The sequence below is a fragment of the Haemaphysalis longicornis genome, unplaced genomic scaffold (assembly GCF_048455015.1).
Source record: "Haemaphysalis longicornis isolate Haplotype H1 unplaced genomic scaffold, Haemaphysalis longicornis Haplotype H1 scaffold_5, whole genome shotgun sequence".
Taxonomy (NCBI): domain Eukaryota; kingdom Metazoa; phylum Arthropoda; class Arachnida; order Ixodida; family Ixodidae; genus Haemaphysalis; species Haemaphysalis longicornis.
The window spans coordinates 80,999,930-81,024,771 of record NW_027526385.1 but is presented as its reverse complement, the minus strand read 5'-3'; the positions used below and the strand labels follow the sequence as shown (position 1 = coordinate 81,024,771).

At 44.9% G+C, this 24,842-nt stretch overlaps 1 protein-coding gene across 3 annotated transcripts in view; it reads left to right on the top strand.

Moving 5' to 3' along the window:
- The window catches only part of Ema (C-type lectin domain containing ema), a 73,261-nt gene that overhangs the window by 14,859 nt on the left and 33,560 nt on the right, over window positions 1-24,842 (top strand). The window contains exons 6-19 of one of the 3 annotated variants that reach the window (XM_077670817.1): window positions 1,580-1,685; window positions 4,114-4,176; window positions 8,023-8,143; window positions 9,474-9,660; window positions 10,158-10,208; window positions 11,940-12,053; window positions 12,288-12,519; window positions 14,503-14,629; window positions 16,045-16,145; window positions 17,712-17,764; window positions 17,878-17,947; window positions 19,941-20,095; window positions 21,967-22,017; window positions 22,871-22,999. In XM_077670817.1, the coding sequence (XP_077526943.1) occupies window positions 1,580-1,685; window positions 4,114-4,176; window positions 8,023-8,143; window positions 9,474-9,660; window positions 10,158-10,208; window positions 11,940-12,053; window positions 12,288-12,519; window positions 14,503-14,629; window positions 16,045-16,145; window positions 17,712-17,764; window positions 17,878-17,947; window positions 19,941-20,095; window positions 21,967-22,017; window positions 22,871-22,999 (1,560 nt within the window). Of the gene's footprint in view, window positions 1-1,579; window positions 1,686-4,059; window positions 4,177-8,022; window positions 8,144-9,473; window positions 9,661-10,157; window positions 10,209-11,939; window positions 12,054-12,287; window positions 12,520-14,502; window positions 14,630-16,044; window positions 16,146-17,711; window positions 17,765-17,877; window positions 17,948-19,940; window positions 20,096-21,966; window positions 22,018-22,870; window positions 23,000-24,842 lie in introns of all 3 variants that reach the window. The other 2 variants (XM_077670816.1, XM_077670818.1) reach the window with 2 other exon arrangements.

The window sequence follows — 24,842 nt, the reverse complement described above, 5'->3', positions numbered from 1 at the left end:
TGAGAACGTAATCCAGCGCTTATTTCTTTAACCTAACCTTTTATTCGTCTTAAAGGAGCCATGAAGAGAAAACACAAGTTTGGTTCATTCAAAAGATTGCCTCATTAGGATCATACTGACACCACTTTTAACATAAACTTCGCCCGAATAAGCTACATAATTAGGAAAAAAGGGAATAGCCATGCGACCCGCTAGCTCATTTCCCGAAACAGAACCTATGATGTCATACCAGGCAGCCCTGTGATTAGCGCAGGGCGGCAAAAGCAAACACAAATTAGGCAGAGCTTATAAGCTTGCCGAATGAGCTATTTGCGCATAAATTTGGGGCACATTCTTTTGGAAGCCCTAAGAATGGTGGGACAAACAGTGGAAGTTATGAAAGCACACGTAAACATAGAAGTACCGATGCGTACTGCTGTTGGTACTGTGCACACTTTGCTTGGTTTAGCTGCACAGGACTGTCGGGCTTTGGGGTTGTTTCAGACGACACTGGCCGATTGACGCAAGCAACGATGTCTTACGTGACCGTATTTGTCGAGCGAGCACCAATAACGATTGTCTCTATGAACAAAACAAGCCATGTGCAAATACGTTCACAAACAAACCAAAGGCAGAAAACGGCTTGCCACAGTGTGGTGGCGCCATCCAGGTTTACTAACGGTAAACATGGCCCTGTGATGTCATTGCAGACCACGAAAACACACGATTTAGCGGGAAAATCAAAATTTTAACTTAACTGAATTAATTTCTCAATGAATAAAGCATCGTTTGCATTCGGGCAAGCGTGGGGGCACTATAAAACACGAAATCTTTCGAATAACACAAACTTGTGTTTTGTCTTCATGGCTTCTTTAAACATAATTTGATGTGTACTTTTTTAGGGGGGGAGGGGGGACATGGCTCTTAAAACAACTTATATTAATTTTTAAGTAAACTTGGTGAAACTTGTCGGCCTTTCTGCTTTTTCCCCCACTGATTTCAAATATGCCATTATTTTTTAGCCAGTCAATTAGTCCCCAAGATAATTAGAGATAATTTGTCATTTTTTGGAGGAACAATAGACAAAATAGTGTTGGCCACAAAACTGTAATATTTTTATTTTCCAATACTATGAACCCTGGTGAGTGCAATAAGAGGAGTGTTTTTTTGATGCACCGCTTGGAACTAATTTTACAGGTCATTAAACTTTGGTGGCACCACTGGCAAGGAACCATTTCGAAGGCCCATTTCAAACACCAAAGTAAAATGAGCTGTAAAATTAGTTCCAACCGGTACATCAAAAAACTACTGCTCTTATTGCACTCACTAGGGTTCATAGTATTGGAAAATAAAAAGATTAGTTTTGTGGCCAACACTGTTTTGTCTATTGTTCCTCCGAAAATGACTAATTATCTCTAATTATCTTGGGGACTAATTGACTGGCCCAAAAAATAATGGCATATTTGAAATCAGTGGGGGAAAAGCAGAAAGGGTGACAAGTTTCACCGAGTTTACTTAAAAATTAATAGAAGTTGTTTTAAGAGCAGTGTCCCCCCTTAAGTTAATTTTCTACTAATTTGTTTCCTCCACGTTCTCGCAGCACACCAACGACTTCCCGCTGTACACCGAGGCCATCAAGTTCTTCAACCACAACGAGAGCATGGTGCGGATCGCCGTCCGTACCCTCACGTTGAACGTCTTCAAAGGTAAGCCAGTGTCTTTCTTTTTGGCTCTTCAAACAGCAGCCCACAATCAGCAGCCTTAGTTCAAACTGGCTGCCTCCTATGCATGCCTCTTAACAGCCTCAGTTTACTTAAAGCCTGGTTTCTTTCTTTCTTTCTTTTTTTTTTTGAAGTCTGTATTTGTGAAGCTTTTGATTGGGTCATCGAACTTGACGACTGCCAGCATGTTTTTTTTTTTTTTTCTGAACTAGCTTGCTGAAAGTGAGGGGGAATTGCTTAGAGTTGCACGATGTTTGTAGTATCCTGTAAATGGAGTGCGATTTTAAAAGGGTAACCTTTCTTTTGTTTTCTTTGTTCGTGTAAAGCAAACTGTGACCAGTAAGTTGCCGCATTAAGGGCCGGAAATCTCCATGTAATGAAGGCAGAATAGAGCCAAAGGTTTTAATTGGGACTGCTGCGACGGCTATTAACGATGCAAATTCAGCCACACTAAGTGTGGCAAAACTAAGGCACATGTGCATAGTTGAAGGCACCCAAGTAAAACCATAATAAAACCGCAAGTTCAATTTCTGCTTGCTGATTGTTTAGGAGCAGAGCAATAGAGAGAGGCAAAAGCACAAAATGGGGTCATCAAGTGCAGACGTTGAAACAGCTGTTGGGTGCATTAGCAGAGGGGCTCTGTCAGATGTCCTCAGTCGCCGGGAGATTATCACGACCGTTTCGTCTGTGTCGCATGCCAGGCTCATAAAATATGTCAAGGCAAAATTTTTTTTTCAACACTAACATCTCGGCCTCCACAAAGACTGCTTCAGTGCTTGTTGCTGCTTTATGAAAAAGTTTGGCCCATTACTGGTGTTCAAATCAAAGCTGATCAAAACTGACTCGAACGTGCGAAAGAGGCCATGCGAGAGGAGCGTGATTGGCACGAGAAATGTGTTCTAGCTATTTTTGTTCTTTGTTGGGACGCTTTTTTTTTTGTTACTGCGAGGGAAGTGGATGAGTGGTTGCTGCGCCGTAATTCTACAACATTAAATGTGTCTTCCGTTCAGTGTTCAACATACGCACAGCTTGGTTTTTTTAGCGAGCTCAACAAAGGGTGGGTTGTTGGACGTGTTTGATACTGTGAAGCCATTTCAGTTTTAGCCAGGCACAACAGGGTCTTTCACGCTGAACTGTACTTCATCTTTTAATATCTACCGCCTTTGTAAAAGTACCAGTGGCTCATTTATTTTGCTGTTTGCTGTGTGTTTCACATAGCAGACACGCTGTTTGCAAACTCCTATTTTTAAAATCTATCCGTTACTGAAGGTGATGCTGGCAGTCCCATGGGCGTGCTGTGTTTTGTGTTTGTTGGCCCCCCTTGTCAGGTTGTTAGCGGCATTTACACGTCACCATGTGCCACACAATGCACGGATCGGCTGTGGGCAGATTGTTTTAACACTGATGTAATGCTAGCATACGCAAAGACACAATGTATATTGTAGTATTTTACCACCTTTGCAAGGATTATTAGCTCTACTTTAAAGGGACCCTGCAACACTCTTTGAGCAGTGAAAGTAAACATGCGCGACGTTTAGATTACACTGCCAGGAATACCTGATCCAAATACCATGCGGGCACGTGAAGTGGTGAGCACGCAAATCGCTGTGAAAGACGCGGAAAAACCAACCGCGCTCTCCTCAGTTCTCCTCATTATGCACCCCTGGCATGGCCTAAACGATGTCATTGCGGCCCTGGCTGTCCTATTGGCTGTCGCTGATCAACTTCGCGGCTTATTCCTTGCATTTCCGGTGATGATCCGCCAACGTCGGCGGTGTGTACAAATTTCTTCTATGCCTGAACCCGTACTGCCCTGCTAGCCTGAGCACAAGCTTGCAAGCAGGCAGCCATGCCTGCTTTTCTGTGGCACCAGACCAGGAATAGACCCCTCCATGTTGTGGAGAAAAGGCGAAAACTCCCCGGCCTGTGATAAATCGAAGGCCGTCGAAGAGATTGCCGTGAGCCGCCCCCCTAGAGAGAGCGCAGCTTTCGTTGCATTGTCTGCGGTCAAGTTGAGAGGGAACGATTATGCGCGATTTCTCATCGTGCGTAGTTCCGGTGATAGCGAACAGATTTTCAAAATTCCTGTGGGAGGAGGTTGCTGGGACAATAGACTTTACCCCAAAATACATTCCAAGTAGTCGATGGTAAGTGTTGCAGGGTCCTTTTAAATTGGGGTAGCACCGTGTGCCGTGTAGCAGACAAATGGTTTGCCAGGTGGTGAGAAATGCCCAATTTTGCAAGCTATCTGTTGCAGAACAAGCTACCGCTATTGTGTGCTTTTGTATTGTTCACCGTCTTGGTTGAGGGTATTGGCAGCATTTTCACAATTGGCGCTTCACCACCGTGTGTCACGTAGCGTTCGGACTGTTCAGGGGCCACGTGTTTTGCGATCCGTCCTCCTCCGTTGCAGAAGCTAATGCCAGCAGGCCCGAGGGCATGCTGCAGTCCAAACATAAGCGAAAAAATGGACGCGGTAAGCATTTGCCTCTGCTCCTGCAAAGCAGACACTGTCACACGTCCTCTTGTCGGTTGGGTGTCTGGTCACTGGGGACCCGGTATGCAGTTACCACACGGTTTGCATGGTACCCGTTGGCTTGGTTTTTTCCTTTTTATTTTTTTTGGTTACCTTTCGTAGTACCGTGGTGGCAGCCAGTGACCGGAAGTTTTTGTTTTTTCCCAATTAAAAAAAAAAGAAATGTGTGTTCACCTAGGGTAAACTGTCTGCATGCCTTCTGTCCCTTTGCACTTTTATGTACTCGTCAAATATTTCTGGTACTAAAGCTTTCAAAATGAGGGGTTATGATGTTTAGTTTTACAAACCATTCTCAGGGGAGCTGGTAGAGTTAATGAATAGAGCCTACACTTGGGCATTTTTAAGTTTTCATGGTTATTTAGCTGTGCTTGTTTTGCTGAGCTTCCTGCAAGCTGAAATTTGCAGTGAATACTATTCTTCCAGCAGACATCCGGTACAAATGGATTCATGAACTTGCATGTATCTGGGCTCTTCCATATTTTCCAATCAAATCAAACGAAACATGTTTTATTTAACATCGTTCTCTGCAATTTTGGGAGCATAGACAAAAAGCCTTCACAGGATTGGCTTGACTGGGTCATGGCATACCCCCCATTTTTTTTAAGTAGGATTGTAACGTATTTACTGAGTTGAGGGCAGAGAATGCAAATTTAGGTATGCCAGTACCATCATTGTTTTACACCTTAATATACCAATGTGATGCATCTGTTTTGTAGCTGGACTACACAGGGGCCTTTCCTTTTATTTGTTTATTTATTTTTTTGAAGGGTCTAACTAGGTTAGGGAAGTCTTGGAAGTCCATTGTCACAACAGTAGGGCTGTGCTGAAAATTGTTGTTTGCTTCCACTGTAATATCGAGTGAGGGCTCAATTTTTTTAATTAATTGCCAAAGACCACACTTCTTAGCACTAAGAAGTGTTACTGCCAGATGTAAAGTAGGATGTGAGGACCTCGTTTGAGTATTTTAGGTAAAGAAGCACCACCATTTGAAGCCAGGAGCTCGGGTGATGTTTTCTGCAATTGTGTGGAACACATAAATTAAGCTAATTCTTCACAAAAAGCTGTTATTAATTTGAGTTTTCCGACCACTTGATGTGCTGGCACTGCCTCCGACTGGGCTGGGTGATGTTAGTCTCGTGCTGCTGAGCGCGAGGACGCGGGTTCGATTCCCAGCTGCCGCAGCCACTTTTCTGATGGAGGCGAAAAGCAGAAACACCCGTGCGTACGAAATTTCGATGCTCGTTCGCCAGGTGGTCAAAATTAATCCGGAGCCCTCCACTACGGCGCGCCTCATCACCTGTGTTGCGTTGGCACGTTAAACCTTACAATCAATCAATCAACCAACCAACCAATCAATCAATCAACCAACCAACCAACCAACCAACCAACCAACCAACCAACCAACCAACCAACCAACCAACCAATCAATCAATCAATCAATCAATCAATCAATCAATCAATCAATCAATCAATCAATCAATCAATCAATCGATGTTAGTCTTGTGGCCGTTTGAAATGGGTGTAGTAGAGATGTGCAGAGCTGTAGCTGTCATCCCAAGCCTGTGCACACATCTGGTAGGTGCTAAAACTGTTGGGCTCGTGGGTGGCCAAGAGCACTGTGGATTGAAATGCACGTTCTTGTCATTTGTCTGCACCTGTGTTTTTATGTGAGCTCTGCACCATGTGAAAACCTCGCTGTAATTGCAGGTGCTGTTTTATGTCTTTGACACACACTCGCACACCTTTCAACTACCCTGCACCTTAATGCCCTTTCCTTGCTTCCCCCTCCCTGTCCTTCCTTCCCGTTAATTTAGGTAAGTCAAAATGGCACCTTTGCTGTCTTGTATTGTTTGTGTTCCCTTTTTATTTTATCTAGACAGAGATATGCTTCCTTAAACCGGACGATAAACGTCTTTTGGGGCCAATGAGCTCGCGCCTTGATTTCGGCTGAGATTTTCTCTCGCACTTAAGCTGCGCTCTTTTGCCTGAACAAGCATGGAAAAATGTCTGTGCAACTGCAGCATTATTTGTATTAGGTGAGGTGCTGTATTTGTCATTGTAGAACTGTCACTCTAGTGCTAAAAACATTTTTTATAAGGAGTCGTTTGTTTCCAAACTTATTGAATTCTATAGACGTGGTATTCATTTGAGGTTGTAGTGGCCAATGTCATGAAATCTCGGGGCAAAAAAAAAGAAAAGACAGAGAGAGAGAGAGAAAGTAAAAAGCCAAGCTCTTGGGAGTGCAGTAAAATCCCGTTGATACGTTTCCGGTTTATACTATTTCTGGGTTACTACGCTCTCAGTTTTGAACTCTGAAAATGCTCCATAGCGTTACGGTGCTTTTTCCCCCGGTTACTACGTTCCTGGATAACACAATTTCATGGTATGTTCGAAATTTTAAAAATTCTATCCACCTATGACCTGTGATATGTTTTATGGTAAACAAAAAACGTCTGACGTGTGTGCAGACTGAGCCTCAGCGCGGGCGGTGCAATAAGCAGGCTCCAAGCAGCGGTCCGGCTGCCTGGGTCACTGTGGCGGCTTTCCCGCAGTGCTGAGCTTGCCTGAGTCACTTGGTAACGTGGCTGCCTTTAGCCAACGTCGCCTGTATAACGACGTCCCAACATGCAAAACAGAAGAAACTTGGAAGAAATCTTGGCGGAATCACGCCATAAAGCAGCGCTGGCACTGGACGAAGCCTCAGAGAAAAATGGCGGTGACGACGGGGAGGAAGAGGTGGCGTCGCCGGCGGCCACATATGCCGAAACCGTAGTCGGCTTGAATGTGGTGCGGAGTAACTTTCGCGGGAAGGACAGTCCCAGTGCGGACAAAAGTCTGGAATGTTTAGAAAGGGAGCTCTTGCTCTCAAAGGGCTGCAGCATGTGCCAGCAGATGTTGACAGACATGTACCCTACAAGTGCAAAAAGCCATTAAATGCTCATGGTCGTCTCTCGATTGCATTTTTTTTTTTACTGCGGCAGATCATACGTTTTCCCGGATAGTGCTTTTCTCCCTCACGTTTTTTTTTTTGAAACGTATCAACGAGGTTCTACTGTACATCATGCTGGAAAGGGGAAATCCCCATTTCCTTTATGTAAATTTTTGCAAATGAGTGAAAAAAATATATAAAACCTTCTGCTTGACAAAAGGAATAGCATATATATGTGGGAAATAGTCAGTGACCTGTAATGCACACATCTTTCCCCCCCCTTTCTTTTGCTTCCCGCCTAAATTTTGTTTATGACGCAGCTGTTGTACCACCGCAGTGCATTTCCATGCACCTGCTAGTGTGTGTGTGTGTGTGTGTGTCCTTTCCTCCTTCGCCTCTCTTTGAGCCTGTCTTCCAGATCCTTTATTTATTCCAGCGGGATCATTTCCTTCCCTGCATTGACTCTTGTGCTCTCGTTCTGTGCCCACCTCCTGCTCCCTCCCGTTCTCACCCCTCTCTTCTTCCCCCCTCTTTTCCCTCAATCTGTCTCCTTCTCTATCCCCTGCTACCTATCTCACTCATCCCTCCTCCCCCTGCCTCCCTCTCTTCCTTCCCCCCTCTATCTCTCTTCCTCCCTCTGCCCCCCTCAACCCCCTTTCTCACCCTCCTCTCCTTCCCCCTTGCTTTTCCCTCAATCTCTCTCTCTATTCCTTGCTATCTCTCACACTTGTCCCTCTCACCCCACCTCCCTCCCTCTTTCCCTTACCCCTCTATCTCACTTCCTCACTTCTCTACCTGTCTCTCTTCCTGCCTCTTCCCCTCTCTCCCTTCTCTCTCTCTCCCATGCCTTGCCGCAGTGGAGGACCGGGCCATGTTGAAGTTCATCCGTGACCGGACGGCTGCGCCCTACTTCTCCAACCTCGTCTACTTCATCGGCAAGCATGTCCTGGAGCTCGACAACTGTGTGCTACATGCCGAGTGAGCATTGCGATTCGGCCGTCTTTGCGTGGGGGGGGGGGGGGACCTCAACTCTCGTCCTGATCCTTATCCTAATCTCTTGTCCTTATCCTTATTCTCAACTCTTGTCCTTGTCGTTACACTGTTTCTCGCTGTCTAAAAAAACTTCTTTATCCTATATTGTGTCATACTGGAATATAGGTAATTGCAAGCTTTTTTTCTCAAAGTCAGTCGTTACAAATTTTTGAACAAATAATACGAGCGTAAAAGTGACTGAATTCAAAATGAAAGAAAAAAAGAAGAAAAATTGCAAAAAAGTGTGAAAAACGTTTGTATGCATAGACTTTTGCTGAAATGAACTCGGTTATGACACATTTAATTTGTAAGATAAACACCACTTTTGCTCTCTTGGGACATGCAGAATGCGAAAAGCATCTACTTAATTTAAGACATATTTATGATAACACAAATATTTTCATGGTTCCTTTGAGTTCACCTTAATGGTGTTTACTGTGTATCTAAAAAAAACGATAATAAAAGTAACATAGATGTGTTTTGCAGATATTAACGTTGCTCCCTAGAAAAGAGCTACTATAAATAAAAGATTTCTCACCTAACAAAAAGGTTTACCGTTATTGGTGTATCAAAGCCATCCTTAGATTTAAGACAGTACATTTTTTAGGGGGTAATGTAACAGTGGTGTTGGTGAGGAGCACTGCACTTAGAACTGATACAAGCTCAATGGGTGAGCATGTGGGAACAAGAAAGCCGTTCACGGTTAAGTACACAATTTTGCTGCAGCTATCAGCTGAGGGAAATGATTATGTTTTCACAGTCAGAATACATCTCATGATTCAGTGGAATCAGCTGACTTCCAGCTAAAGCCCAGGTGAAGAAAAATCAAATGCGTGCTCGTTGGAATTGTCTAGCGGACTTTTTCAGGGTAGTGGTCAGTATGTTTTTCTTCCTGTTCTCTCAGTTGCTGCTTGATGTGTTGCTTGTTTAGATAAGCAAGCTCAGTGCTAGAAAAAAAAAAGGATAACCCTTACATTGAAGCACTGAAAAGATTGTGCTTGGCTGATCTGGCTTTCTTTTCACTGGTTAATAGAGTGCCTGCTAGGGAACCCAGTATGTTTGGTGTCCTGGTCATATGTCTGGAAACAGTGAGAACAGGTTAACATGTGCAGTTGCTAGCTGCAGAGTTGTCAGTATAGCTAGTGGACAAAGACTGTGTAGGATGATCATAGACGGCTCTACACAGCCACGAAGAAGAGGTTGTGTGTTGATGCCACCCATGGCGTGTCACTTGATTACTTCTGTTTGGCCAATCCCCTCTTTTTCACTTGCCTAGGCACGGCAACAGCACGCGGCTGTCGGACCTGGTGGCGGAGCACTTGGACCACCTGCACTACGTGAACGACATCCTGTGCCTGCGCATCGAGGCCCTCAACGCGGTGCTCACCGACCACCTGCTCCACCGACTCCTGGTGCCCCTCTACGTCTACTCCCTCGTCCAGGGCCCACACCCGTGCCTCGCCGTGAGTCTCTCCTCCTCCTCCTCCTTACTGCCCTCCCGTGGTATTTGTTTTACATAAGGGGGCAGATCGGTTGTTGTGAATCACGGCCAAAGTCTCATGACTGGCTACGGAAATGGCTCTTTGATCTGCTGAAAATTTTAATTGTTAGCAGGTTTCGGATACAACCCAGTGGTTACTTAGACTTATGCATTGCAATATCTTGGCACATTGATACTGGCTTAGGCTTATGCATTGCAATATTTTAGTGTGCATTGAAACTGCACTTTGAACTGCATTTCGTGCTAATGATTTATTTTAGCACGCACACTGTGACTGCGGCTTTATGAGTGCGATCAAGAGGCTTGAAATCTTGCGAAAAAACATTCTGTAATGTATTCTCAAACACACACGAAAAAATGTTATTGAAGCTCACTTTTGATGGCGGCATTTTCTGTTCTTGTGGGTGCAGCTGTTGACCCTTTGCGTTTTAGTGACTGTTGCGGGGTCTCTTGTTGCAGGACGACCGGAAGAAAGTCAGCAGTGTGGTCTCCCTGTTCCTCCTGTCACAGGTGAGCCAGGCATTCGTGGTTTCACCACTGCTGTTGCTACCGTACCGCCTACTTGTTTTGCACGTTGTGTGCAGTTTTTTGTTGGTTTTTGCTGTCACTTCTTCTCTCCCTTATCAACTAAAAATCTACCATTCGCAGCTTGGCCCATCTCTCCAGTGCAAACAGGGAGGCTAAGTTTTTGTTTACATCAGGGCCTTTTACAATAAAGTTGAAAAAGAAGCGAAAATAGCCTTGCTCTGCTCATAGCTTTGATATGCAAGTTTGATACAATAAACAGACTGCTTTGTCCTGATAACGATGATACCTATTTTATCGCAAACTTCAAACATATGTAACACAAGTGTGAAGGAGCCACTTTCAAGCGAGCTCTTTATGACATCACAGAATGTTGTTGGTGTGATTAGTGGACGTCGACCTAAGCCGGCACCAGGAAACATGACGGGGTGATTGTAGCGGGGCTCCTGGTTCTGTTTGATCGTATCACTTGAATGCTAACGGGCACCTAACACACTTGGTAACTATGTTTTTAGTGCAGGCCCATATGACGTCACCCCTGCCCATATTATGTTGCTATAGTTTGTATTCACTGGTGAGGCACGTATGCAGGCAACCATGTGAGTGGGCCGTCACTGGTTACGTCAGGCTCCGCGGGATGGCGGTACTTGTCCGTGCTAAGCGCATGATATGGGTTGGACGTTCTAAACTCCGAATGCAAAGTAATGCTTCGACTCCAATGTGACTGCGATCAATAACATCTCTGTTGACACCATTATTGAGAATCGGGTTGAAACGCAGCAGACGACACACACCGGTGTTTTCTTTTCTTTTTTTTGTGTGTGTGGCGTGCGGGCGCAGTGGCACAAGCCGCTCCATGTCCATGGCGCTTTGGCCATGTTCGTGGCCGCTTCCAGTGTTGCCAAGCGAAGGAATTGACAGCTAAATGTTTCAGTGAATACCATCTATAGCACTAAATTTTAAACTTTTGCTATATTTCTTTCGGATTGTCGTCAAGAAAAACGTCTTTCAGGGCAGTGATGGAACTAAGCGAGCTACAAAAGGTTAGTTCTTTCAAAAGTTGTATTTTGTCGCTTTAATGCCAGTGTAGAGAGGGAGAATTATGATTTCATTGTTACGTTCAGGCGAGCCTCTTATAACGGCCGAAGTTATAACAAATGTTCAGTTATAACAAACGAATGCAGCATGACTGTCCCAGAGAACACTAAGGAGGCAATAGCATGCTATTTCACAGGGAACAAATGTGTGCAAGAGTGCGACTCAAATACAGCGGGTGCCCAACTGTGGCAGTGTTCGCAGTCGCCACTTCTAACAGTTTTCCGAGCGTGGGAATCGTCAGATGTACTGCGTAGAATCGCACTGTTATTTCTTCCCAACTGTGCTGATCAGAGGCAAGCAAAAGGAAACAATAAGGGGTAAATAAAACAAACGAAAGCTTGCATGCTATTTCAGGGTCACAAAAAAAAAAAAGAAAGAATTGGCTACCCAATGCAGTGTTCACTTCTCTCTTTCCACTAACTTGGCTGCCAGAAAGAAAAAAAAAAGGGGGCGCCTTTTCCTTTCATTATCAGATTTGTATTAGATGTTTGAGTTGCGTGATAACCACAACCGCATTTTCCCTTGGTGCACGTCTGGAGATAGTGAGCGACCTGCTGTAGTGGCTCAGCTAGTTGGCACTGCTAGCGTGCTGGTCTGTGAAGTTTCCGATGGGCGCAGGTGTTCCTGATAGTGTCACACGAGCCCTTGGTGCGGCAGCTGGCCAACATCATCCTGAACAGAGACATGAAGGTGTTCTCTTCCAGGCCGAAGGAGGACTCTTCCTCAAACAAGGTGGGTGCACCGTTCTCCTCCTTTTTTTATTTTTTGCGTCTCTTATATCTCTGCCCATGTGTTATGTGATCAGGCGATCAGCTGCATTCAATCTCTGTGTTATAGACTTTTGAAGATGTATTGGTAAGAGGGGGAGGTTCTTTGTCCTTCACAGCTGCCATCGTATTGCGCAAACACGTGGACTCTGTAAACGCAGTGGTGCTTGAAAATGGCCGCCTTCGTTCTTGACTTCAGAGCGACCTGGGCAGCGAGCCGGAGTTTGTGGCACCCGAAGAGACGCTGGAAAAGAGCCTCGAGACGTGGGTGCCCGCGGCAGCAGGCAGCAACGGAGGAGGCGGGGTGGACGAGGAGGGCTGTCGGGGGGACCCCCACCCTGGCAGTGCGACCACCACCCCGACCCACCCGTACCCACCCGGCACGTGCCACCCAGAGGAAGGCGACCACCAGGCACCGCCCTCGGCCGACTGTGAGCACGTTTCCCGTGTGGTTGGCCCAGCCTAGCTTCGGGGAGAGGTTGCGTGCCGTGTTTTGTGGTCACGCAACTGCATTGCTAATCTGTGCTCTGGGTTTGGGTCGGAAAGGGCTGTTCTAAGAGCGGGGGGTGCTCTATACGGCATCTACATTTCCTCTCGTGCAAAATGTACACCCTTTTGTCGAAATTTTCTAGGCCAATCCTGAGCCTTCTCGACCACGAAGAATTCAAAGAATAAGCTTTACCTTTAGATGTGATAAAAAATATTTTATGACAGAAAGAAAGGTGTTTCTCTAGCTTTCAGGTGTAAAACGTGTCAGCCTTGCTTGGGACGTAAGCTTGTACATTGCATTTTTTGCGGCCTGCACGTCTCCGGTTCGGCCTAGAAAATTTTGACAAAGGCTGTACATTTGCTGTGCAGTCACATGCTTATGTAGAGAGTAACGCACTGAACTTCAGTGAGCCTCGCCTTAATGTCTAGGGAGACAGTCTTCAAGTTTAGGGGTGTGCGAGTACTCAAATGTACGAATATGAAATGGATAGGTAGCTTTCAAAAAATTAAATTTGCAAATTGAGTATTTAGCATTTGGGTTTCTGAAATATCCGCTATATTCTGCAGATATGCCTGCCTGGATGTGAAACAGGGTGGGTGTTTACCATTGTATTTTAAAATCATCTATGCAAGCTGTAAAGTAAACTGTTTAGCACCGCTGAAATGGTAGCAAGCCAATGTAATCGTGACCTTAGCGCAAGAGAATAGCATATCTCATCCAAGTTCTTCTTGACTTGCCCTGCAGTACGGTGCTTTGCCAAAGCTAACTCCTTTTCCTAACGAAAACTATGACCACAAGAAAATATAACAAAAATGTCATGCTCCTTATGTATGAATTAATACAGGAACACACAGCTAGAAGTTAACCAATTTAGTAGCTAAGCACGCAGCTAGAAGTTAACCAATTTAGTAGCTAAGCGCTCTCGTTTTTCGCACGTTTATCTTTTCGGAGCTTCCTTGGTATAGCAGCGTTTGTAACTGCGGACATGAGTTGCGGTATTTGCAAAATACCGTTTAGTGGTAACGGTGGTGCATTTGCATAAGCTGTCATAACTGATTCCCAGTGTCAAGCCCGGTGCAAAGCAGATGTTGAAAAAAAGTATATATATATAATAAGTAAGCACTGAGCTCTTGCAATAACTGCAATGGATACATGAGAAAGGTAAGTTGGGCTGATTTTACAGAGTTCTCCCATCCCCTTTCCCACACTCAATCCTTTCTAGTTTCTAAAGTTTTGTGTTAACTCAGGAAAGGGGCAGGAGGTGGTAGTTACCCCTCTATTTTTCTATCCCTTCTTTATTAAGAGAAAGTTGGGAGGGATGGTACGGTGTGGAGGGTACAGAGGGGGAACCCTAAGTTTGAGGAAGAACTTTTTAAAAAGAAAATGAAATGAGAGAGAGAGAGAGAGAGAGAGAGAGATAGATAGATAGATAGATAGATAGATAGATAGATAGAGAGATAGATAGATAGATAGATAGAGAGAGAGAGAGAGAGAGAGAGAGAGAGAGAGAGAGAGAGAGAGAGAGAGAGAGAGAGAGAGAGAGAGAGAGAGAGAGAGAGAGAGAGAGAGAGATGACCACAAAGTGCATTCACACAAGAAAAAAGAGCACCATAAGAAAACGTAGCCGCAAAAAAAAAAATCTGACTAGCACTATTGTCACAAACTATTTTGGGACATCTGAATCTAAAGTTGCTTTCCTTGCGCCTAGCAGAAGTTTCGGGGTAACGGATCGTCGATTTGGGGCAGTCCTCAATATTATATTCTTTTTTAGGCATTCTTTTTTTTTATTTTTGCTCAGTTCGATATTTAGTTTGGTATTAGCGCACCCTGCTGATAAAACCACGAATGGTTGAGCCTGGAAATTCTTATCCGTTGACCTTTCTTGACAGAGTCTTTGTCTTTTGTGTTTCCCTGTCGTGTGCAGGCGAGGTGAACCCCGCGTACCTTCCCGATGGACTCAACATCACAGACGAGCAGAAAGCCCAAGTGGCACACCGACTCAACATGGCCGCCATGGAGCAGCTCAGCCAGGGGTGGCTCCTGGGTGACAGGTGAGCAAGGCCATGGGTGGAATCAAGGGGGAAAAAAAAAATGAAGGGAGCTCACACTTATGCGCAAGTATTGAAGTTAGCGAAGCTGTACGCAACCTTCACGACCATCACGAAGGTTAAGTCCACGACTGCAGCCGATTTGCTTCTTCTTCGCTACCGCAACGACCTTTACTCCATCGTTGCTGTAAGTGTGAGCTTCCTTTATTTGGAAGTTGCAATCATTGGACATCACCTTCGAGGGGTGTACGCTATGACGTGTCTTTCTCGTTCCGAGCACGTGTTGCCACGAATATGTAGAACACTGGAGTCTTTCTCTTTCCGAGCAAGTGTTGCCATGATTACAGTGAACGCTGGAGCTTTCTTTTTTTTTCTTGGCCAATCTTGGCCAACATTAGGTGGGTGTGCTTGGCTTGACAAACGTGCGCAGGGGACACTTGGCAGTCGTTGCGAGGCAAACACGCACGAGCGCTAGACATTTTCGTGGTTTTGTTAACTGCTGGGCGGTCGCCGCGAGGCCCACGCTCACGTGCATGCGCTTGGCAATTTCGGGGTATTTTTAACTGCGAACACGAAGAATTACGATTTGCTAAACAGCTTCACTGTTGAGGAGGCCTGGAAATTGTTCACACGTTAATCCAAACTTGTCAACCCATAAAGCTCCGAAGCTTTTTTCATCTTGGTGGACCTCTGATAATACTATAAGAGGGTGGGGGGGAGGTAATTTAGAAATTTTTGTTAAGGTCTGTGGAATATGAAGACACGTCTGTGTTCTATCCATTGCGGCAAACATTTTACTGAAGCTGTGTTTTAAGTTGCCATCGCAAACTATCTTATCAAAAGGTTTGCAAAAATGGAAACTAGCTAAGGTAACTTTTCCCGCAGATTTAGGTGTTTATAAGCTTTGGCAAAAATAAGCTTTGGCAAACTTCTAGTGTTGATACGTAAAGGTTACATGGATATTCGGAATTTTTCTCCAGCTGGGATAAAGAGACAATTTTTTTGCACCTTGTGCGTCGGGCTGTGAGTGCCAAAGTTTGTAGTTCAGAGTGTTAAATTTTAATGCGCAGCCAGTGGGTATTGAATTGTTGGTATGTACAGGAAAACAAAATGTTTGGGGAAGGTAGCTCGGTGGAGATAATGTGCTTGTGGCAGTGAACGTTCATGGAACAGAAGCAAGCTTTGACTATGTTAAAAATGATTGATACCCTGTGTTGAACAAAAGAACAGTTACATAGTCACAGGCTTTCTTGGTTTTTCTATATTGTTCATCTGCTTGTTTTTGTGGATGACCCTTACAGTTCTAGAGATTATGATCCTCAGGTTATTGTTCTCACTTAAAGTGCACAGGGTGTTAAAATTTGTGGAATCAGAGCCTCATGTGCTGTTATGTTCCTTCCGCCCCCTTTATTGCCAAGGCCTTTTCTGGCAGCCATCTTGAATGCCCTGGACTGCAGTGAAAGCGACCACCCAGCGCTGTTCGCCCTCTGTTTGCTGTACGCTTTGGGCCACAACTCAGGTTTGTTCTTCTCATCGGTTACCATCAAAAACTTTGTTAACCAATTAATCGTCCTGTGTTACTTTTGATTGAGGCTGCTTTGAAATGTCGTGTTGCACTTCACGGCGAATTCCTTTTTGTGGGGGGCATTTTCGTGATGGTACATGTATTGTATGAATTATGTTCAGAGTCAAAATGTTGGCAAGTTGTAGTCTGCTGCCAAGCGCTTTTGTTCACTGGATCTTTGACAAACTGCATTGCTAATGTGAATATTGTGAACGTGGATGTAACAAACTTCAATTTAGTAAATGGATTTTTTGAAATCTCCAGGTTTTGTTTGTATTGAAACCTATCGATTGTGTCGTAACAGATTTTTGATTTAAAAGAGGCTATAAGCCTTGAAGCACAACTCAGCTATGTCAGGGTTCAGCCGTATGGGTCGACCTCCGAAGACGTTTTATTGTAAGAATAATGTGTACAAAATTGTACAATTCGAAGGCAGAGAATGGACTTTGGCACTGCAGGACAGGAATTGGTGGAGGTCAATGGGAGAGGCCTTTGTCTTGTGGATAGACTGTTCATCATGATGATGATGATTAAATGAGTTTGAAGCGACTGTTGTTGCAACAGGCTAGTAAAATATTGCTGTGATTTTTAGCAAAAAAGAAACAACAACTCTTCTTTCCATAGTAACAGCAGGAGTTGTCTGGAATTAATTTGGTTGCCATTAAGGGTTGCAATTTTGATTGTACTGATGGTTGGCCAACTCTTCGCGCACTCTCTGAAATTCTGTGTGTAGCTTTTAGGTACTGCACTCCTGCAAAATTTTGGTGTCAAAGCATACTCTCAGCACACTGTACCAAAAGAAATGAGCAGTGTTGTACTTCATCTTTCCCCTCTTATTCAGTATCGTGTACACTTTTACTGCTTGCAGTTGCATCTGTGTCCCACGTTCTTTCCTTGACATTTATACCTCTTCTCCTCCTCTTCCTCTCTTTCTCTGTCTTTTTGGATGCTTGCGCAGCCGGTAGGTAATGTAATGACTTCCAAATCCTTTTGCGTGAATTGCTTCTGCCTTGCTTAATTCGCGCTTGTCGCTTGCGTATAAGTCTTGTTACCCATTTGAAGAACAGTGAGCAAGCGAAAGTGAGCGAAGTTTTTAGTAAGCTGGGCCCATTATTTTATCACAGTTTGGGATGTGTGCATGGTTTCAAGGAAAAGTATGCTCGCATATTAGGTTGGAGCCAGGCATTACTATGATGAAAATACGTACAAGATTTAGAATGAAACCCCAGGTAATTTAAATTAAGGTTGCAGCTCTCCACTGTAGTGTGCGCCTTATAGCAAAGGTGCAGCTTTGACGCGGAAAACTCGTATTTGAAGTTTTGTTCATGACAAACTGAGAGAACATTGCGTCCGAAGTTGGGAATGCCTTACACTTTTAGCTTGAGTGAGAAAGCAGTTTGGCGAGATAGTTGCTTTTAGAAGCTTTAAAACAAGAACGTAATGCGTTCCGTGCAATGAGATAGTACTTTGGACGCACCCTCAGGATGCAAACAGCATTTGCTTATTTCCCACTTTGAACAGGCATCAACCAGGAGCTTTTGGACACGGTTCTCATGCCATCGTTGAATCCGGAGGTACGTCTAGAAACCTGGCTTGGCTTGTCTTCTTAATAACTTCACTTTATCCGTCTGTGCTACGTGGTGGTTCCCATTTCTGATTGGTCTTTTTCTCACTGTCGAATTTTCAGACCAAGCACTGGTACAATGTTGCGCTCATGGACAAGCTGATACAGATAATCACCTTGAGCTGCAAATATGGTGAGTGTTTCCGCGTGTTTTGTTAACTTGTTTTTTCTTTTTATCTTCAGTAGGTTTGTGTGGTTGGTCTGGAACAGTGCTCTACTGTGTGTTCTGATGCTCTGCTAAGAGTACCGGTTTGTTAATGCCTTTAACAGTGTCAGGTTGGTGTTTGACATGAGGTTGTGTTTAACCTGCTCTGCCCATCTCCCCCTATCCTTGGGTTTCGTGAAAGTGCACAAGGTTCAGGCGTTTGGAGACTTGTATGAAAAATATTTGCCATGCTGAAGTATATGAGTGGCTGCTTGTGTAAAGTGGGTCTCGCATTAGTATTTTTCTTTTGCTTTGCATACTTTGGCTGCATTATATGCTGTCATAAATTGGTGGTCGCAACAGGTTAGTTGCACATTCCTAGTGATCAGTCGCGTCTCTTTTGCACCGGCCTAGAAGAATAGTAAGATATCAAGCGAACATTCGTGGGCAGCTGTGACAGTTTTAGTGCAAAAGTCTCGTCAACAGCAACGGTTGTGGTGGGAATGATAGCAGTGCAAGGTTTTTTGCGTTTTCCACAGGTAGTGATTGATTGATTGATTGAAAACACTTTTATTCCATTTTTTGCCACTTAGTGTCAACACCATTCTTCTGAAGTCTAAGCCTTTTTTTTTTTTTTTTTTTTTTGTAACGGGAAATGGGGTGATAGTTCGTTCATTCATTGTGGTTCTCATGCAAGGCTTGCTGCACACTGGTTTTTTTTATATGGTTTGAGCATTCTTTGTGCGCAAGTACTAGGTGGGTCGACTGCTCTGAAGCCTCGAAAGCTCTGAAAGCTCTGAAGCCTCGGCGAGCGAATTATTGAGAATGAGTGGTAGTACAGCAAAGAAGAAACGTGATGTTGGCACACACCATGCCTGTGCGAGTGAAGAAGTATGGTGGAGGTTGCATGTGTGGCTCGACACGCAGGTGTTTGTGTTTGTCTACGTGAGAAGCCTGTTCAGTGAGCAGCAGCGCAAGAGATGGCAAAATTGCTGCACCAATAGGGGGAAAGGGGGGATGGGCATGGAAAGAAAAGTCTGATGCAGCAACCTGAAAAGAGAACAAGCAGGACGTTTAATTTGCGCTCGCTTAGCGACTCAAAGAAACCAACAGAGGCCTGCTTGTGCGTCTAAAACAAATCTTGCATGATTGTTCATTAATATTACAACCCCCAACCCACATTAGTGTGTGGTTCTTATTTCTGGCTATTCGGTAGCGATCTTCAGACAGACGCTGAGTATTAATAATGAGTATTAATAATTTAATTTTTATATGGCGTCAGCAAAGAAGTAAATGCTGTACAGCCTTTGTTTATCTCCGGCAATGTTCAGTGAAGAGGTCAGAAATGCTTTTTGCCCTGTTAGATGTAATAAACCGAGAACCAAAAAAGAAAAGAGGGGCCTGGATGCGCTTTTTATGCGACATTTAATTCTAATTTTTGTGCCTACACATTTTTTTCTCTGCTTTCAATTACATTTCTTGAAGCGGGTAACGTAATATGCATTCTGTGCGCGTCAACGTACCTGATGGCAAAAACTACTCTGAAGCCTTCACCTGCAATGCTACGCACCGCACAACATTGCGGTGCTCTACTTTTTGTCATAACATGTGGCACAACTAATGAGAGACAGGACTGAGAGTCGTAGGGAGGCCAGTAACTCTGTGGAAGGGGGAAATCTAAAAATTAAGAGGTAGAGAACATAGCCTGGGCATCGCAAAACAGGACACGAGCAGTGGACACAAATGGAATGATGATGATGATGATGATGATGATGATGATGATGAGGAGGAGGAGGAGGAGGAGGAGGAGGAGGAGGAGGAGGTGTACGCTTGGCCCCACTTGTGCGTGTGGATAGTCAGTCATTTTCCCGATCCTTCTCTACGAGGGGAAGCAGTTCAGGGGGGGGAGTGAGTGTCCACCCGTCACCCGTTCCCTCATGTGTTTCATCTCCCATCTCCGTGTGTCCGCTCTTCCTTCCAGGGAGCAAGGTTCGTCTGGCCACCCTGGAGATGTCGCTGTTGCTGCTGCGTCAGCTGGCCACCATCGAAGGGCAGTCGTGCCTGCAGGACCACCACGTGGCAGGCCTTGAGCAGGCCAAGGAGGAGAGCACCCTTCTCCTGCGCAACTTCTATAAGGTGGGAAAAAAGGGGGCGTGGCCTCTTGCTTTGTCGTGCAGTACGAGACAGGTTTCAGGTTGCCACTGATTGCGTTGCTGTGCATCCTGCAGTCTTTTAGGGGCTACGCCCCTTAGGGCTAGGGCTGTTGGCGTCTCCTGTCGTTGTAATCCCACTGATTGCGTTGCTGTGCATCCTGCAGTCTTTTAGGGGCTACGCCCCTTAGGGCTAGGGCTGTTGGCGTCTCCTGTCGTTGTAATCGTCGTCTTATGTAGTCACGGTACTAAAACATCGGGAAATTCGCTTACGCCTCACGCTAGAACGTAACGTGTTCTAAAAAAACACCGGGACACTCACTCATGCCTCGTGCTGGAGCACTTCATAATGTGTACTAAAAAAACACTGGGACACTGGTTTAGGCCTCGCACTAAAATGCTTCGTTCTTCAAAGACACGAGACTTTACAGCAAAGCTGTATACCTCTACCCCCCCAACGGTTTCATCTCCGTGAGCAAAAAGGCCAAGGCGCCGAGAATACACTTATACACTGCAGGCTTTGCCCCTCACCAAGTTCCACATTAGTGGAGATGGCCAGAGATTTTTTTAATGCGAAAACATTAAGCGGACCGTGAAATGATAAAGCAAGCATTGGTGTCAGTGTAAGAAGCAGCGAAGTGGCTCCTAGCCCGCATGCCTGGGAAGCATTACGTAGTGTGCGCTTAAACTTGGCACTAGCAAAAGGTGGCCGTCCGTAACCAGTACACTGCCGATGGAGTAAAAAAAAGCGGAACAAGGTTGCCAAGCGAGCAGACAGAGAGGTGGCGAGGTGCACCGCTGTCACCAACTCTCCAAACAGACGGCAGCAAGAACGAGCATCAGCATATTGCACAGGATTCAGATTGAAGCCTTTTTAAAGCGTTGCAGCAGATTGCAAACTTGCAGGGGGTCGAAGCCCTTTGAGAGCTTGGGAATGCCTCGGGCATTCGTTTGGACATTCATGCTTTTGCATTCAGAACACTCTATCAGGGGATAGAGAAGTGCGCTGAGTATACTGAACCCCTATATATAGCCTTCATAGATTATGAGAAAGCATTTGACTCGGTCGAAACCTCAGCAGTCATTCAGGCATTACAGGACCAGGGTGTAGACGAGCATTACGTTAGGGGATACCTACAATGGGTCCACAGCTACCATCGCCCTCCATAAGGAGAGCAGCGAAATGCTGGTAAGGAAGGGCGCCAGACAAGGAGACACGATCTCTCCAATGTTATTCACAGCAAGAAGTGCTTAGGAGTCTTCGAACTTTTTTTTTCTCTCTTATTGTCAAGAATCATAATGGGAAACAGCGCAAAAACAAAACTTGGACAAGAAAGACAAACGGGATGAAGCGCTAATTTGGTCTTAGAAATGGGCATTTGAATGGCTCCTTGCCATCGGTGCCACCAAATTTTAATGAGCTGTAAAATTAGTTCCAAGCAGTGCATCAAAAAACCGATTCTCTTATTGCACTCACCAGGCTTCATAGTATTGGAAAATATAAAGATTACAGATTTATTACCAACCCTGTTTTGCCCATTGTTCCTCCAAAAATGGCTAATTACCTCTAATTATCCTGGGAACTGATTGACTGACTCAAAAAATGGTGGCATATTTGAAACTAGTGGGAAAAAAGCAGCAAGACTGGCAAGTTTCCCAGACCTTACTGTAAAATTAAAAGAAATTGTTTTAAGAGCCATGTCCCCCCTTAAGTGTACTTGCAGTGTGCGTGTCTTCTCGAGAAATAAGCATTGTCATCATCATTTCTTCTATAATTACTGCTATCGTTACTTTTTACGTAATCAAATTCTCTTGTACTTTTTTTCCTTTTTGCATGGCGCTGATCGCGATCTACAGAGTGAGGAGATGTTTCTCGACATTTTTGAGGACGAGTATCAAGAAGTGAAGGTAATTCTCTTTTTGATGTCTAAACCTCTATGTCGTACCAGTCAGTCCTGCTTAACAAGGTTCAATGCTGAAACTGAAAAGGTTTTCTTGAACAGTGTTATAGTGCTAAAAGTGCGGAGTTTCATTTTTTTTTCCCCCCTTGTCGTGTGGTTTGCTTAGTTGACCTTTGACTAACAATACTATTGTTACGTCACTGTTGAATACCTGAGAGGAGGAACTTGTGATTGAGTTGGTGCCTTGGCCCTTCTTGCGTCGTCCAAGTTGTTTTTAGCACGAAGTGAGAATTAACCTTTGAAGAGAGTGAGTTTCTTGAAATCTTCAGCTGCACTTTGCTGTTTGAGCCCGTGTAATGCATAATATGACAGTTCAGCTGTTATTTAGAGCCTCGGTCTCTTCTCCAAACGGCGGCAGAAAAGAAAATATCTTGCGCCATTTTTGGCTGCTGTTTCAGTCACCGCGGGGATTTTCACACTGGTTTTCAGTGGGTTTCCATACTATGTCAGCGTTCAAGATATTGATTTTTTTATTCTTTCATGAATCATATCAGCTTCTTGTTTGTTAAAGTGCAAGTTTTCGGGGTTAAATAGGCGGGCGTATGGGTATGCCGTTGGCACACTGGTGGGGACGTGGTGCGGTGAAGCGGAACCTTCAAATGCACTGTTGTGGATCAAAAATGCACGCGAATCACCGAGAGTAATCGGAACATAGAGTGCATGTTGTAGACCTTTAATCATGTGTTAAGGTAATTTAGACGGTGCTTACAAATCGCCTCAGTGTCCCTTCAATTCACGCTAGCACATGTTATCTTGGGGACAATCTGTTTTGTCTCTCTCTTCTTGACGTTGGATTGCAGAAGAAGCCGCTGAACGTCGAGTACCTGATGATGGACGCCAACCTGCTGCTGCCCCCGATGGGGACTCCGATGTCCGGGGTGGAGTTCCACAAGCGCCTGCCCTGCGGAGAGGTGGAGAGGGCACGAAGGGTCTGCCCCCCTTTGACCTCTCTCTCTCACTCTCTCTCCCTCTCTTTCCCTCTCGTCTCCCCTGTATTTATTTATTTATTTACATTGAGGTCCCAAAGGGCATTACACAAGGAGGGATGTAATACAGAAACCACAGTAGATTTTTTTTTAACAAAGCAAACATATGGGAGAGCAAAAAAGTCATCCGGTCATCATAAATAGTGCTGTATTAGCAACAAAAAAAAGATGGGTAACATGGCAGGAGCACTACTTGTAGTTGGCACAGCATCAAATGACAACAAGGCTAAAGTAGTTCCTCGGCTTCGAGGAAAGCAAGTGAAGCAGATTGGAAAGATGATTGCTGTGTGTGAACAACAGCGTTAGCTGGCAAACAATTCCACCTATTGATTGATTGATTGGTTCAGCCCCCATCTCTCCTTCCTCATTAGGGAAGCCGTGGTAGCAGAAATGAGCAAAATTACATTTAAAGGAGTACTGACACGAAAATTTCATGATTCATTTTTATTGCTTTTATCGCTGCCTAATGGTCTGGCGAACCTGACACTGCACTTTAAATGTTTCAGCGTGCTATAATTAATTACACTGAACGGCCTGAACATCGTTCGTTTCAATTTCCCGCGCTTTCAGCCTGAAAGGCGCATATGACAGAATCCCGGCATGACCTCATCGCTTTGTGCGGGCGTCAAAACACTGCGGAGGCTAGTGTTGGTTGTTTTTACCACGCCGCCGACAGAGCTGAATGGTTGAGCTGCCTGAAAGTGCTAGGCCTACCATTGCGGCGGAAATTCGATGACCGCTTTCAATAAAAGTCCTTATGGCGACTTTTATTGTGATTCCGGGCTATATTATTGCTTCCTTTCCAGTGTGTGGAACTTTATTTTCGCCAACAGTGCCTTTCTGGGCAGAGGTTATGCCTGTAGCTTTAGCTACGTGAACCCGTTCGTGAATGCGCCAGCACCCAGTCGCCGCTTGCTGGGCCACGCGTGTGAAGTGTCGTCACGAGTTTTTGACGAGCGGTGTCCGCGTCACTTCTTTTGGCTACCACGGGATGATGTCGCGCTGATGTCCATTTGCTGAGTGCCGCTCCACATGCTGCTCCGTTGGCGCGATAAATGAGATCCAATTAAACTGTTCTTCGCGTCACAAACCACTTATATTTCAGCCAGGGTATTCTGTTGAGCAAACGAAGCGAACTGTGCAATAATATTAACGCCGAAAATTGGTGTTAGTACTTAAGCAAAATACGGGTTTGCTGCATGGAATGGCCTCCTCCTAATTTGTTTTCTTTCCCTGCCCTCCTCCTCACCATTTCTGTAACATTCTCTAACACCGAGAGATTCCAGCTTTCTCTTGTAGCGCTTTCTCTGTTTAATGGTCCGTCTGTCAGATGTTCCAGCTGTTTCTGTACTTTGCTTTCCTGATTTGTGTGTCGTATCTGCCTGTTGCTTAACTGGGCAGATCAAACTTGTTGGCTTGTGACCTTTTAAGTTCAGAGCTATTTAGGGGCTCGCCTTGTTGTCGTAGCTCGCTGACTGGACCCAAGTAGAACCACGCGGCATTCACAGAGAACCATGGCGTTTGCGGCGTAACCCAGAGGCTTCGAAAGCCAAGCGTTTTATACAGTCATAAGCGTTTCAAACTTGTGAACCGCTGGTGCTTGTCATACATCTCCCCCAAGTTTAGCGCAAAGAAAACTGTAGGTACATTTGAGGCAAAATATATGTAAAAAACCACCAGCACCCGCGTTCATTTAGTTAGGAACGCTCGTTGGGTTGGTTTTTACGATAGTAAGTGAAAACAAGTGGCAGTGCAACGCCGGCACGTGCGGGAGGAGAAACAAGCA